The sequence below is a fragment of the Dermacentor silvarum genome, chromosome 11, assembly GCF_013339745.2.
Source record: "Dermacentor silvarum isolate Dsil-2018 chromosome 11, BIME_Dsil_1.4, whole genome shotgun sequence".
NCBI lineage: Eukaryota > Metazoa > Arthropoda > Arachnida > Ixodida > Ixodidae > Dermacentor > Dermacentor silvarum.
Window position 1 is genome coordinate 53,834,607 of NC_051164.1, and position 14,566 is coordinate 53,849,172.

General features: G+C 42.9%; 1 protein-coding gene across 1 annotated transcript in view; it reads left to right on the plus strand.

Annotated features, from left to right (window-relative positions):
- LOC119433206 (ubiquitin carboxyl-terminal hydrolase 24) overlaps positions 1-14,566 on the plus strand; it is a 124,772-nt gene that overhangs the window by 39,451 nt on the left and 70,755 nt on the right. Inside the window, exons 17-22 of the mRNA XM_037700362.2 lie at positions 2,203-2,334; positions 2,874-2,985; positions 7,212-7,288; positions 7,778-7,918; positions 11,679-11,732; positions 14,210-14,322. Of these exons, the coding sequence (XP_037556290.1) occupies positions 2,203-2,334; positions 2,874-2,985; positions 7,212-7,288; positions 7,778-7,918; positions 11,679-11,732; positions 14,210-14,322 (629 nt within the window). The remainder of the gene's footprint in view (positions 1-2,202; positions 2,335-2,873; positions 2,986-7,211; positions 7,289-7,777; positions 7,919-11,678; positions 11,733-14,209; positions 14,323-14,566) is intronic.

The window sequence follows — 14,566 nt, forward strand, 5'->3', positions numbered from 1 at the left end:
GGCAAGCATTGTAATTGTGGAAATATCGTAATTAAACACTGTGAGCTACAGTTATTGCTTGAAAAATCCTCATAGGCGTTTTCGATGGGAGTTTTTTTTTTATGTGTGCTCATCGTATTCACTGTCCCTTAGGCTTTTCCGAGACAGATGCTGCCACTAAAGGGGCTGCTATTGGGGCCACCAGAGGAGTCAGGTGCATGCATGCTGACTGGTCAAGATCGAATTATCTGTCAAACACCAATTTTAGGATCGAAATAAAGTTTTGGCTCATAGAAATGCATGGACACCAGCCAGGACCTTTGGTAAGGATCAAATTAATGGAAAAATCTAATTAATTGGAGTCAAATTAACAGAAGTCTACTGTATGTGCAGTATACAAGATTCATAGGATGTGGACCAAGAAGTATGTGGTCCACATATTTCGTATGAAATCCCAATGAAGTTTCAGCAGACCAAAAACCTAGGTAAATACTGACAATGGCACAGACACGGGAGTGCGTGCATCTGCTTCATAACAGAATTTAATGCAGTGGCAGGAACTACAGACTTACACTGTGCTTGAATAAGTTAGAAGTGGTGTTGCTTGTACTGGCAGAAACTTCAACAAACTAAACTGACCTTTTTTTTTTTTTTGTCGGTGGAATAAAGACAAGGACGCTGTCACTGAAGTGAGTGTGTCTGGGCATCTTTTTCTTTACTTCCACCGTGTTGCCTAACAGCTGGTACACTATTGTCACCGCTATTGTGGTGCACCCACTTTTATCTAATTATAGTCAACGTCGGATTTTTTGGACTCCCTAGGGACCGCGGAAACATACAAAAAATCGGGCAGTCAGAAAAAAATGAATGCATGCCTTTTACTGCCCCTAAGGGCACAAATCACCACAGGCACGTCCAAAATAGCTCTGAAGGTCTGGCAGTACACTTATTAGGTGTATCGGTGCTCGTATTGTGATAAGAGATGGCGGGTGCACACATGTATAATTAAGGAATACATACTCTGTCCCATGACAATTGCCCTGTCCACTCTTGGTATGCTTCACCGCAATACTTCGCGTATGCTTTACCGCGTAACACTGCAGTATTGAGGTGAAGCTGAATTTTGGGAACCGGCATTATGCAATGCGTCATGCTTTCCGACCTTCAAAGCCATTGGCGAGGATTACAAAGGCAGAGTCGGCGCCATTGCTAACAGCGGCGAATTGTTTTAATGAAAAACATGGAGTCAAATGGCAAAAAGCTTAGTAGCCAACGTCGCAATAGCTAGGCATAGCGTTGTCGTGGTGGTGGCTGCGGCTGCCAGCAGATGTGCATGTGAAAGTGCCGGTTCGAAGCGGCAAGATAATCAAAATGATGACGGTGGTGGCTTCGATTAATGCCATTTCACACCTGCAGTCATGGCAAAAAGTCCGGCAAATCGGACGGCAAAGGTTCTTTGTGTCCTAAATTTCAGACGTTCTTATGACTCTGTGGGCTAAGCAGCGGTGCCGCGATGGCGTCCGAATTACCGGGCATGTCCGGGAAATCGGACGTCTGGAAAATCGGTCGTTGATGGTATTGAAGTTTTTTGCTGTGCTGTCGACTTTGTTAAGATGAGGTTTTACTGTAGGTATTATTGGATGGCTGATTGTTTACATTGCCTGAGGTTTGTGTCATTGAATGGTCTCCAGCCTGTAAACTTCAGCGCCGCTACATCTTAATGCAATGTGATGTCCCTTTATTTTGATAAGTAATGAAATACCACAAAGAAGATGCCTTAAAATTCATGACACTATAGTAAAGAAAACTGAATGTTTCATTATGCTGTTTATTACATCACAAACATTAATTTGTTTGCTTACTACCTAATTATTGCTTTGTTGCAAGAAATTGTTGTGTGGAAATATCCACCTTGTAAAAGCGTAAACAAGACTTGCAGTATAGTGGATAAATAAATAAATGAAATAATTATTTACCAGTCATCTTACATTTGCATATTCTTTGACTTACGGAGCCTCCTGTCATGGTAACACTGACCTATTCTTCGGGTCGAAGGATAGGTCCTGTATTCAGAAGGGGTAACAACCTGTCTAGTTTAACCTGATTGCTCTCTATAGTGGCTCCTCATGGTAGGCCTGTCATCGGACCCTTCAATCGTGTCTGAGATTCCTGACTTGCTAAACGACGCTGCCGCTCACTGTGCTTTTCTGTTTTGTTCTGCAGCATGTTATGACGCACCTAGACTTTCTCCAGTTCCTCCTGAAGGATGGGTCCCAATACCTGCCTTGGAATCGGGCCAAGGAAATCTGGGACACGCTAGTCACCAATGCAGATGCTTGTAGCTCAGACCGAGAGGTAAGCCAGGACTTTTGACTGACACTCAGTAGGTGAGCCAAAGGCAGCAGACACTGTAATTGTGAGCCAGGCTAGCTGTAGTATCAGCTCAGTAAAGCAGCCGTGCTTAGCCTGCTTTGCACAACCTTAGCTGTACTGAAACTATGCACAGTACACCGTGCCCACTCCCGTCAACCTGTTGTCAGCAGCTCCATCTTTTATCAATACAGTAAATTATGTGCTTTCATTGCTTTAACTCGACACAGTGTTTAGTACGGAAATCTTTAATCTGGTGCAGCAATGCATTTCACGTGAAATATATGCCCTTATTTCTTAAAAGCAGGACTTAGCACATATTTTATAGCAAAAGGTTTTGCTTCGAGTAGTTGGCTGACTTCTGTTCTACTACTATTACAACGTGTCCTCTAACATTTATTAGATGTTATTTAGTAAAATTTGGGTAATAAATAATCATGTTGACTAATATCGCATAAGTTGTGATGTCTGCTGCTACTATGAAAGTTGGTTAGTAGTAATCTTGAGATGGTATTTGTTTGCAGATGTGCTTTGAGTGGTTTGAAAAGTGCCTTCCAGACCTGGAGTCAGAGACCCAGTCACTGCTGTTTCAGCACAAGTTGCTCAAGATGGACCCCTCCCAAGTCAGCTCGAAAGGTCGGTCTGCACTGCCACAAACAATGTCGACTTGATTGCCGTGCAAAAAACAAAATTTAAAATGACCCTAAAGAAAAAAATTTTGCTGTATTGGTAAGCAAATACTATTCGAAACTTCGAATATTCGATTCTAATCGGTTAGCGTGTAATTCGATTTGACCAACACCTTTACTATTCTACATATTCAAACCCCCAAAAAATGCTGTTGTTGGCTCTTTAAGTCAGCTTCGCCGCAATGCAGCCGTGTTATGCGGTGAAGCTTACAGAATACTTTGGAGAAGCATATTTGCCATGCAGTGAAGCATATCAAAAGTGGCACTGTCACGAGGCCCTCTGCTTATGGCTTTCTGACACCACCAGATCAAGTACCCACACTTTGCAGCCTCTTCATGCAGCTGGACAACACCAGCAGCCTGATAGAAACCTCTCTGTCTGCTACTAATTTGGCTAAGTGCCAAAAAGCACTGTTTCTAAACTACAAATTTGACAAAATAGCAAGTTTGGCAATGTTCTTAGACCCTTGTTCTAAAGTAGTTAAATACTATCAAGATGCTTCAATGGCAAAGTGGATTAAAAACTTGGCTTTAGAAGCAAGAAAAATTTCAACACTATGTCCTCCACAGCAAAAAGCTCCTTCCACGTCAGCACTGTTCAAGCACAAGTTGAAAGATATGTGCATGATGAAATTTTGGGCCCGCAATAAGATCCATGTCAGTGGCGGTGTAAGCATGGTGCTCCCTGTTGGCTCAACTTGCGAAGAGGTACCTGCTGAAGCCAGACACTAGTGTGTCCATTGAGTGGCTCCTTTTGGTTGTCTGAAGGAATTGTGGCATGGGGTAGGGTGTCGCTGCTTCCCAAACAACATGTCAAGCAGCTATCCTTCATTCATGACAACATCAAATAACTGCAGTTATGATACTGCAGAAGTGCTGTATACTAGAGAGTTTTGTTGACAACGAAGCAGTATTTTCCTGTACATTGCTTGCTGTGCAATAAACTTGCTTTTTATTCCGTTTCTCTAGTTGGTGAAAAAAAAATGCATTTTTGCAAAACCAGCAATATTCGGATTCGAAAAATATTCAAATTCGATTTGCATTTGGTTCTTGTTAATCGATTGTGCTTTAAAATCGAAATTTGATGTTTGCACACACGTAGTAATTTACCCTTCTGCAATACCAAGAAAGGAAGGCTTCCCACGAGAAAAAGAGGCTTTGTAAGTCGGAAAGGATGTGAAAAATAAAAGACGGGTTGCACATCGCCTTGACATTCCTGCACAAGCTCGCCATGACGTAACGGATTCTGCCGGCGTCTGCTCGTGCCTAGTTAACATTTTATCGGCAAAGCTGGACTATGTTGGATTCCAAAAGAGCCAAAGACTGAAGTTAGCTAGCTTCAAGAAACATTTCACGGGCCACAACGGCTCAAGTATTGAAGAAAAATCACAAAATCCATGACATCCCACTGGTGTGCAGACTCTGAGCTTTCAGTGCGAAATGAAAAAAAAAAGAAATGGAAATTTTACTTTGATTTTCTCCTCTAATAATGAACCCAATGTTTCAATATTAACAAAAATAGAGTTCTTAACCAATAGTTTATCAATCTAAACTGATTTTTAGCATTACGCTTTAGTACCCTTTAAATGTTCTTCTACTATGAAAACACTCTTTTTCTCTCTTTTCAAAGTCTCGGGCCCCGCTTTTAGGGCCAAGCTGTCGCAGGCGCATCAGGGTTTCCTTTCATTTACCCACACCTTCTAAACCAAGTGAACTCCTTAACCCTTTGAGGGTCGAATTGTTTTGCCAAATGCGACCCCCCAGGGTAAATTTTTTTTATTGCTGAATTAAATTCTTCGAAAAAACCTATTTCGAAAAAATATGGTCGTAATTTTTTTAAAGTGACAGTAAAGTGAGGAAAAAAATCGTTTGTGTTCTAAAATACACAATGTCTATTCGTGAATAAGAAGATAAGCGCGCTGAAAAATGGTTGTGTGCACGTCCGGAAACCGAAACAAGTGAGAAGCCTTCGTCTTATCGCCAACAAGGGGCTATAGAGCTTTTGTGGTCTCCAAAAAAGGAACCGCAAAAATGGCAGCATCGTTTGTGTATATAGGCGGCTGCCTGGGAACAGGTGTAATCGCGCCACGGTGGGCGATAAACGATCAAGTAACAAGCGGTCACCCTTTGAGAGATTTGAAACCAGATAGCCATCAGTTTAGTGCAACAAGCGAGATCCACCGCAGGAGAAAACCGTTGCCGCCGGTGCCGCGCGCGCGCGCCCGGATGCGCAAGCGAGAGCTGACGCGCCGTTGCCATAAAAAAAAAAGGGCAGTGGCGCAAGTAAAAATTCCACGTGTTCCCGTCAAGTGGCAGCACATACCAAGCGCAAGAAATAATCGAAAGAATCGTGCACTTCGCCGCCGCGCGCGTGCGCCCGGATACGCGAGCGATAGCCGACGCGCCGTTGCAAAAAAAAAAAAAAAAAATGGAGAGGCCTTGGCGCAAGTAAAAAATTCCAAGTGTTTCCGTCGAGTGGCAGCACATGCCAAGCAAAAGAAATGATCGAAAGAGGCGCGCTTTTTAAATGTACAAGCGATACCGTACATGTACGCCATTGACCATTTTGAGGGTGTTCGCGGAGGTCGTACATGTACGATATTGACCCTGAAAGGGTTAACGGCCAACACTTCTGACCAAGAACAGCACTAAAATAGCCCTTGAGAGCCATTTCAAAGCTCATATCACACTGCTTCCAGCAGTTTGATATGGTAACCTTGACCTTGCCTTGCCAGGACCCATACAACCACCTGCTGCATCTAATGGTGACTACAAAACTGTTCTACACGCTCAGTTGATCAATAATCTTATCAACGGCTCCAAAATATGCTCGATGAGGCAGGTTTGTCTAAAGCCGCAAAGATGGTCTCAGTAAAAAATTTGGCATTTGCAGCTGGCAAGGCCAAGCATTGAAAGTTATAGTAAGGTTTAGTGTTGCACTGAAGCTCCTCAGACAGTGTTTTTAGAGTACACGGAGGCGACAAGTTGGCGTGAAGTTGCACGTGAGGCAACTGCTACTGGACAGCTGAAGCAGCACCCTGGCAGTTGCGACATGTCTCACAGTGGCATGATGAGGAATGCTGCCACTGGCATTGTAGGCGTCCCATCTCAATGGTGCACAGAATGCAACCAAAGTAAAACCGTTGACATTTGTATCTTGAAGTGTACTGTTCATTCCGCTCAGACCACTCTATGCACACAGTGGATCAGTAGGAACAATACTGTTTGTGGTTTTTGCGCACAACGGTCATGTCGGCAGTGGAAGGCGGAATGCCGCCGTGACTCCACTGCGGAGCCGACTGAGCCAAGCGTGTGGCTTTGTCGTTTTTGCAGGCAAAGCACACTTTGCATCTCTTGCATCTCTGAAGACATTCCTACCATCCACACATGCACAAGCTGCGTTTGCGCCATTGATACCGGGACATCACGACGGCACAAATTCACCTCAAGTGTCCATATAATCTTTAATGCAATAAAGCTAACCGTGTTCATCCAAGGCCTTTAAAAGGTTGAAGTGGTAAAACCAGCGCGAATGGCAGAAGGAGACCCTCAGCAACACATGCACAGAAAGACATACAAAGGACACAAACACATAAAAGCACCTGGCAGAAATCAGAAACACAAGAGCACAACTTCATATCATTTGTGCTGTTATTTTTTTTTTCTTCTTTCGGTTGTTTACGATAAAAGGCGATAAAAGGTTACCACCAGCTCCAGTTCTCGTTATGAGTTCTGCGGACTCAAAACCACGCATGAGCTTTAATCTTGTCAAATCAGAGGATGTTGTAATGTTTTTTTATGCACTCTGTGGATTGAGACTGCATGTAGTGATCGCTTGGCCAACGGCTGTCTGCTAAACTCGAGTGTGCACCTTCCGTTTGAAGTCTCCCACGGTGAAAGGATGCAAACTTCGAAAAGTTTATAAAGAGAGAAGTTTCAGAAGCAGGCAAAATCTGCAACAGCAATGTCGATGAAAAAGTCACTGATCTAAACACAAGGAGTTCATTATCATTATCTACTGTTCCAAGCTTACTGTTGTTCACATGCTGCATCCTGCCACGCCGTTGGTGCGCATCTGCAGGATATTACAAATTGTAAATTTTGAGGTTCATAGACTGGAATTTATGGTATCGTCTTTCAAGTGTTTACTGGATCTTGGGCTTCTCGTTTCAGCGTTTTCATGTTTCAAGACTTACTTTGAGCACGTGAACATCCACGAAAGCAAGCTCAAGAAGCGACCTGGTATCTTGGTGAGTGCTGTTCAGCTCCGTTTCTTATCTAGTCTAACGATGCTGCATATATTAAATGCACTTTTTACACAGCCTTCATTTCATGTGAATGCACTGTGAAAATTCTTAAATCACCAGTCATAAATTATTTGCGTTTTTTTATCCATTGTTAGAGCACCCCAAGCTTTCCTTATAGTACACCTACTATAGACGGGTTGATCTGAATTTTACAGGATAAGCGAATACTCAATAATTTGAAAAAATATAAACGGTAACATTATGCAGTTTTCACAGAAACACTGAGAAAGATGCAGTTTTTTCTAAATGTTGCTTATTTACTAATCGACAACTCGAAGCACTGAAAGCTTGGAACAAACCACGCGCATAATTTCTGTTGTAATTCGCAGAACCTATTTGTATCAAGCATTAAATAGTGTGAATGTAGCTATCATTTCGCAGATGCAACCCCCCTTCACACTTCTTACACTTCATTGACTTAATCTATTGCAGATAGTGGAGAAGCTGGAGCTGTCAGGGATTGACTTCCTGTGGCAGATATCACTGGCCGCACCCGAGGAGGAGATTGCCGAGTTAGCCATCGACTTTATTCTCGACCTCTCCTACAAGTTCCTCTCTCCAAGGCTCAAAAAGGTGTGCCCCGAGCACTGCTGACAGTGTGCCTTCCTAACTTTACTCTTGGGACTATGGGGCATACAGTGTATTCATAGTGTATGTTTTGCATGTGCTTTGCTTTGGAAAGGCCTCCGGTGTTGTTGTTTCTTTTCTTTTTTTTTTTAAGTCATTATTGAAAAAAAAGAAAGGGGCGTGGTACTGAATTTCTTGCTGTAGTCACAGTAAACAAATCGTTTTGATGGAAGCCCATCCAATGCCGCACCTGGCTCCTGGTATCCTGCAACCTCGATTACACGACACATGACTGTTTACATATGTGACCGTTTGTGACCGTTGTGACCGTTTACATATGTTGCACATTTCAGCAGATCTACCTAGTAAAAGCCCTTGGGATTTTGTTGCTGCTCCTTCATCACCTTCACGTCCACTATGTGCAGTAGAATGTAGTAGACGTGGTAAATGTAACAGTAGAATTGGCGAGACACTGTTAAAAAGTACCCTCTCACACAGCAGATGGAAAAACACACTTGCTCTGGCCAAACAGCCACTCACAGTTCATCATTTTACGCAATATCGGCACAATCACCATTTGAAGATGGCGCCATAATGTGCTACAGCGACGGCTGCCGTACTTATGGTTTGCAACACGCGAACATAGCATCAGCTTTTTTGCTGTACCTTTGCTACCACAGATGGCAAGCCAGAGATAGGAAGTTATGGTTTAGTTCATTGCGATTAAGATAGCCATACTTCGACTTCACAGCCTAATGAAAGGGCAGTGGTGCCTGCATTCTTTAGTGTCCTAAACCAGACGGAATGTTTCATGCAGTTAATGATATTGATTGCTATTTTCCTTGGCTGTGGACACATGACAAAAGACTGAATCGCTGACAACTTTTAACCCTTTCAGGGTCAAACTTTTTTGCCAAATGCGACCCCCCAGGGTAAATTTTTTTTATTGCTGAATTAAATTCTTCGAAAAAACCTATTTCGAAAAAATATGGTCGTAATTTTTTAAATTGACAGTAAAGTGAGGAAAAAATCGTTTGTGTTCTAAAATACACAATGTCTATTCGTGAATAAGAAGATAAGCGCGCTGAAAAATGGTTGTGTGCACGTCCGGAAACCGAAACAAGTGAGAAGCCTTCGTCTTATCGCCAACAAGGTGCGATAGAGCTTTTGTTGTCTCCAAAAAAAAAAGGAAACGCAAAAATGGCAGCATCGTTTGTGTATATACGCGCCTCCCCGAGAACAGGTGTAATCGCACCGCAGTGGGCGATAAACGATCGAGTAACAAGCGGTCACCCTTTGAGAGATTTGAAACCAGATAGCCGTCAGTTTAGCGCGTGCAACAAGCGGGATCCGCCGCAGGAGAAAACCGTAACTTGCCGCCGATGCCGCGCAAGCGATAGTAGACGCGCCATTGCCATAAAAAAAAACTGAGAGGCATTGGCGCAAGTAAAAAATTCCACGTGTTCCCGTCGAGTGGCAGCACATACCAAGCGAAAGAAATAATGGAAAGAATCACGCACTGCAAGGGCACATAGTACAGTAAAACCTCGTTAATTCGGACTTCACGGGAACGAAAGAAACTGTCCGAATTAACTGAATGTATCCATAATTAATCGAGGGTATCCAGAAAACAATAAGCAAATGCTTACTATGTCAACACACTTTTATTTAATAAATGAATGACCAAATTGTGTTGCTGTTTTGCACAAAAGCAGTGCAGAAGCTGCAATTCTTGCCATCTCGTGACTCGTTGGCTCTCGCAGCGGCGATCATGATTTCCTTCGCAGCATGGCCGCGGCGCGCTTTCATTTGCAACATGCTTGCACTACCATGGCGACATTGCACTGCTGAAGGCACGCGGCGGAGTCAGAATGAAACTACCATTCGCTGCAACAACTGTGGATGAAACTGGGGTCGCTATCGATGCGATTATGGATGGTGATTAGGCAGTTCTTTAGGCATGTGGCCGATGTGCGTACCGAGTCAAAACGAAACTACTGTTTGCCACAACCACTGCGGAAGAAACCGCGGCGACTATGGCTGCTATCATGGATGGTGACTGCGCAATTATGAAAGCCCGCGGCCAATGTGGTGGTGTAAAGGTGACTCCCCAGGGACATTCAGGTACCTACCCGATGACGAAGGGACTCAAAAAAATTATGTGACTAGTACTCAACCACTCGGATTAAAAAGAACATTTTCGTTGGATTATAAGACGGAAGAAAATGCTACTTGTCTACTTCTATTAGATTCTTCGAATAAATAACTTTTTGGCGTTACCCTTAGTAACGACATGGTTAGTGTAAAGGTGTCGTTTTCGTTTGACTCTGCGCCGCGCGCTTTAGAGTTTCAGTAGTTCCATTATCACGTAGTCGTGCGCTGGTGTTACTAGCTCGCTAAACTCACACTTGAAATTGCAAGCATCAGAGAGTGTCACGGGTCCATGTGATCTCGTGGGATGACCGAACGGTCCGCGTGACGGAACGTCCAGACGGTGACCAGCTTCGTCGCCCGACATCACATTGCTGAAGTCCTCGCTGCTTTTGTGCTTGCAAAAGCTGGTGTTGAGGCCACCGTCGTAGCACATAACGACGCTGGCAGCGCGAGCCCTCAGCAGCATGTCACGCTCATCAGAGCTTAAATCGCTGAAATCGAGCCCAGCATCACGACCCAGTGTGTCGTCAGTGTCGTCAACAAGGTTCATTGCAACAAGCGTTGACGATCATCATGTTTGCAATTCGGTGGAAGCTTTTCCTTCTGCTTTCGTACTGCCGTCGGCTCTGTCATGGCTCTGTTTCTGGCCGCACGTCTGCGTTTTCCACAAAAAAGCCATAGCGCCATCTGCGGGCGGCGTTTTACTCACCGGTGGCACGTCACTATGAGACCATGACGTCACCACTCCTCGCTCGGGAGGGCGGGCGATTTGAATGGCACTAGAGGTGCGCGGACGCTTGAGACACAATTGTCTCATGAAATAAGTTATTTTTTGGCACGAAACAATCGTTTCGAGGTCTCTGTGATCGTATTTTAACATTCCACGTTGACTTAATATTTGCCTTTAGTTTCGTTATAACGAATTATCAGATGTAATGAGTTGAATATGAAATGTTCCTCGGTGATATTGGTGTGCAACGATTATATGCTTTTTGCGCATAATTTCCACAATGTCCACAGTAAGCCATTTTCACTTTTCCGGTTATCCCAATGCTGTTCGAGTTTCAATTTATGTGTGAACCTGTACATTGGTTTAATGAGAGGAGGTGGTTCTGTAGAGCAGCCAGAATAAGTGTGCAGGTACAGAAAACCTGGCGCCCAATATATCCATTGGCAAGTGTATTTGAAATTTTTCTGATAGAATACATGTCTTGAGCCATGCGCAAACAAAATTTACTATAATTGTTGCCATGTTGGATGCCACATTTTCGTCTTTGTTGTAGCACTAGCATACTAACTGGAGTAAGGCATGAACAACCATATTTTAGATTTACTTCATTGTATCCGATAATTCTTTATAATTTTTCATTGTCGGTATGTTGACATTCGGCTGTACTTGAGAAGACTTGAGCCTTTATTGTCTGCTTGTTTGCACTGCTTGTTTGCACTGTTACTGATCCCTACTCCAATTTGAAATATTGACAGCCCACATAATTGCGAAGTTCTATGATGCTTTTTGTATGAAACTTATTGCACCCGCTTCATCATTGAAGCTTTCATCGTCTCAGAATCTGAGATGCTGACCTGCATTGTTCCTGTTCTGTTTTTGCAGGATGTTGTGTCGCTTCATCACCGTTTCATCAACGAGTGTTACAACAGGTTGAAGGTATTTCCATGCTTCTTGCGCATAATTTCCACATTGTCCACAGTAAGCCATTTTCAGTTTTCCAGTTGTCCCAAGGCTGATGACTTATGAATTTATTTGATGCCCGTTTGTTAAACTTTTAGTGTGTATGCTTTGCGGCAGATCCCATGGAAAAAAATAAAATATTACAGGACTCGGTGAGGTGGATTTAAAATTTTTTTCTTATATGAGAACAGCCTCTGATTGGTCATTTCCATGGTGGCCATGCGGTCTTAAAGGTATACAGTCAAACCTCGATTTAACAAAATTTGTGATGTAACAAACTATTTTTATTTCCCCATCTTAGTTTTATTGAATTAACGAAACCTCGATATAACGAAATTCTCGATATAACAAAGCTTTTCGATGCGAGTACAACTTCGTTATATCGAGGTTTGACTGTAGTTATAAAGGTGTATAAAGCAAAATAATCATTAATAAAGTGTGTATGTGTCCCACAAAAGGTGCTTGGCTGGGCCACGATGTTAAGAAAAATTAGTGCTATTCCCCCTCTCTCCCTCAACGTCTTGTCCATGGGATTTTTATTGATTTTGTAGTTAACAGGTTGGCAGATATGTTAATGACGACCTGTGGCTTTTTGTAGCTCTGCTTCTACATAGCACATCAGAAAAATACTTGCTGTGAGTGGTTTACAAGGAGTCTTGGAACTCATGAAATCAGAAACCTTGCCGAAAATAGTTGTAGGGTTCATTTAATTGCTTGCGTGGATAGTGGTTTATAGCACTACCCGTAAACTTTTGTTAAGCATCCCTACCCTAACTTAGTTTATTTTCTCTAAGTACGTGACTGTCAACCTCAGAATTGGTCTTTTTCCTCTTTTTGTGCACAGCTGTGGCATTGTAAGTATATTTATGTGCTCAAATTAAAGCTGCATTTTCAGGATGGTGTTGTGTAATTATATTAAAGGCGTGCGACTACTCAAATGCTGTATGAGTCCAAATCAGACATCAGCTTCATGCATAGTTCATTTTGCAAGTTGAATGTTAGCTATTTAGTTTCTCGAACTGTCTGAATATCTGATGAAAGGCTTGTGGGCAATGCAGAGCTGCTTGCAAACTTTTTCACAGCACGTAGCTTTTGCTGGTGCAAGGCCGGCCAGTGTTCTGCATTTTCAGCACACTTCTAACCTCTACTGAAGCAACTCATGCAAAAAAATAATATTGCGTACCTACTGTGCCGCTTTTCTGGAGATCATCTAAACGCACGAAACTTGTGAGTTAAATTTCTGACAGCAGATGGAGTACAAGTGTCAGTGCTTTGTCACTGCCTTGACAGGGCAGCGATGACAAGCCGACAGTTCGATAGACAAAGAAATTTATTAACGCGTTTTCTGCAGTGTGAGCCATGGGTGGGTTATGGCAGTTTATTGTTCCTGTGCAGCTGTGCAGGGCTTTCCTGCAGTGCATAAGTGACATCTTTGCAAAGAAATTAACAGAGAGAAAATAAATTCTTGTTGCTTCGAATTTCACTCGTCGTTGCATCCTTTCTCTCTGCACCTTGAGAAAAATTTAAATAAGCACAGATCTAAAGTGTGACTCATCAGTGGGTCATCACGCACAGGAATCGAGACTTCAGAAAATGCTGTCGCAGTAAACGTGTTAACTTTTTACAAATTCTTAGTTGGAGGAAAGCATTGTCAAAGAAACAACTGCTGTAGAGGAGCCATTTGGATAAAAAAAAAAACAGCATTCAGAATGTTAAAGCAATTCAAGCATGCAATGCATACAGAGAACAGTAGCAATGGTAATGTGTTTAAGTTAGAGAGTAAAAGTTCTTTGTTTGCTCTAAAGTTTTCGGAGCCGGGAAGCATGTCTTGGAGCATTTGGGGAAGTCAGACTGGGCAGCCACCAGAAAAAGACATGCAGATAGAAACAGATTCACATGTGAAGACATGTAAATTAAATAGGGATTGTAACACATGTAACAGCAGGTCACAATGAGAACTTTTCGTTGCAATTGTTGTTTTGCAATTTTATCGTTCAGCTGCAGTCGCATTTCTGAATCAAAACATTGTCATACATACTGTGAGGAGTTTAGAGTTAGGAGTTTTCACATTATCTAGAAACGGCCTTGTAAAATAGTTTGCAGAGATTAGCAGCCTCAAGAATGCACAACTAACAGAACCACACTGTGGCTTAGTTTTCAATGGCCGGCTTGATTGTCCAAAGGAAACGTTGCTGCAGCTGCCGTCTTTAGCGAATACGTAATAGCACAAACTTAAGACAGGTGGGGGGTCGCATGCAAACCCAAACTCCACTACTGTGGCCTTCAGTAGAAAACAGAAAGAAAAACGGCATGTGCTGAGGGCAGGGGCATTACGGGGACAATTGGAGAGGCCTTTGGTGCTGATTGGGTTTGCAGAATAACGACGTCGAGACAAGTCTACAGTACGGATGAAATGTTTGCTCTAATGGTGTCTTTTCTTGAATGAAACGCAGGCAGTGGCTGAAACCATTGGGGACACTGCCATGACGACTGCCGTGTCCAACGCCACCAAGACATTGACCGCAATGGCGGTGTCAGAAGCCATCTCCTTGTCGCTGCCAAAACGGTGAGCCTTGTTTGTTGCGCCACAGTGACAGCTGCACGTAGCCTTTCCCTGCTTATAACCTAGGCGCTGTATTGAAGTTCTTGGAAAATTAAAAAAAATAAAAAATCCTCCCACACAGCCAAATCAAAAAATTACTACACGTGTCAACACTGAAAGATTACAAAAAGCACCCCGTCATAATTGTCAGCTTAAAGCAGAGTTTAGAAACTATCTTGTTTTCTCAGTTCAATTGATCACCGCTTCC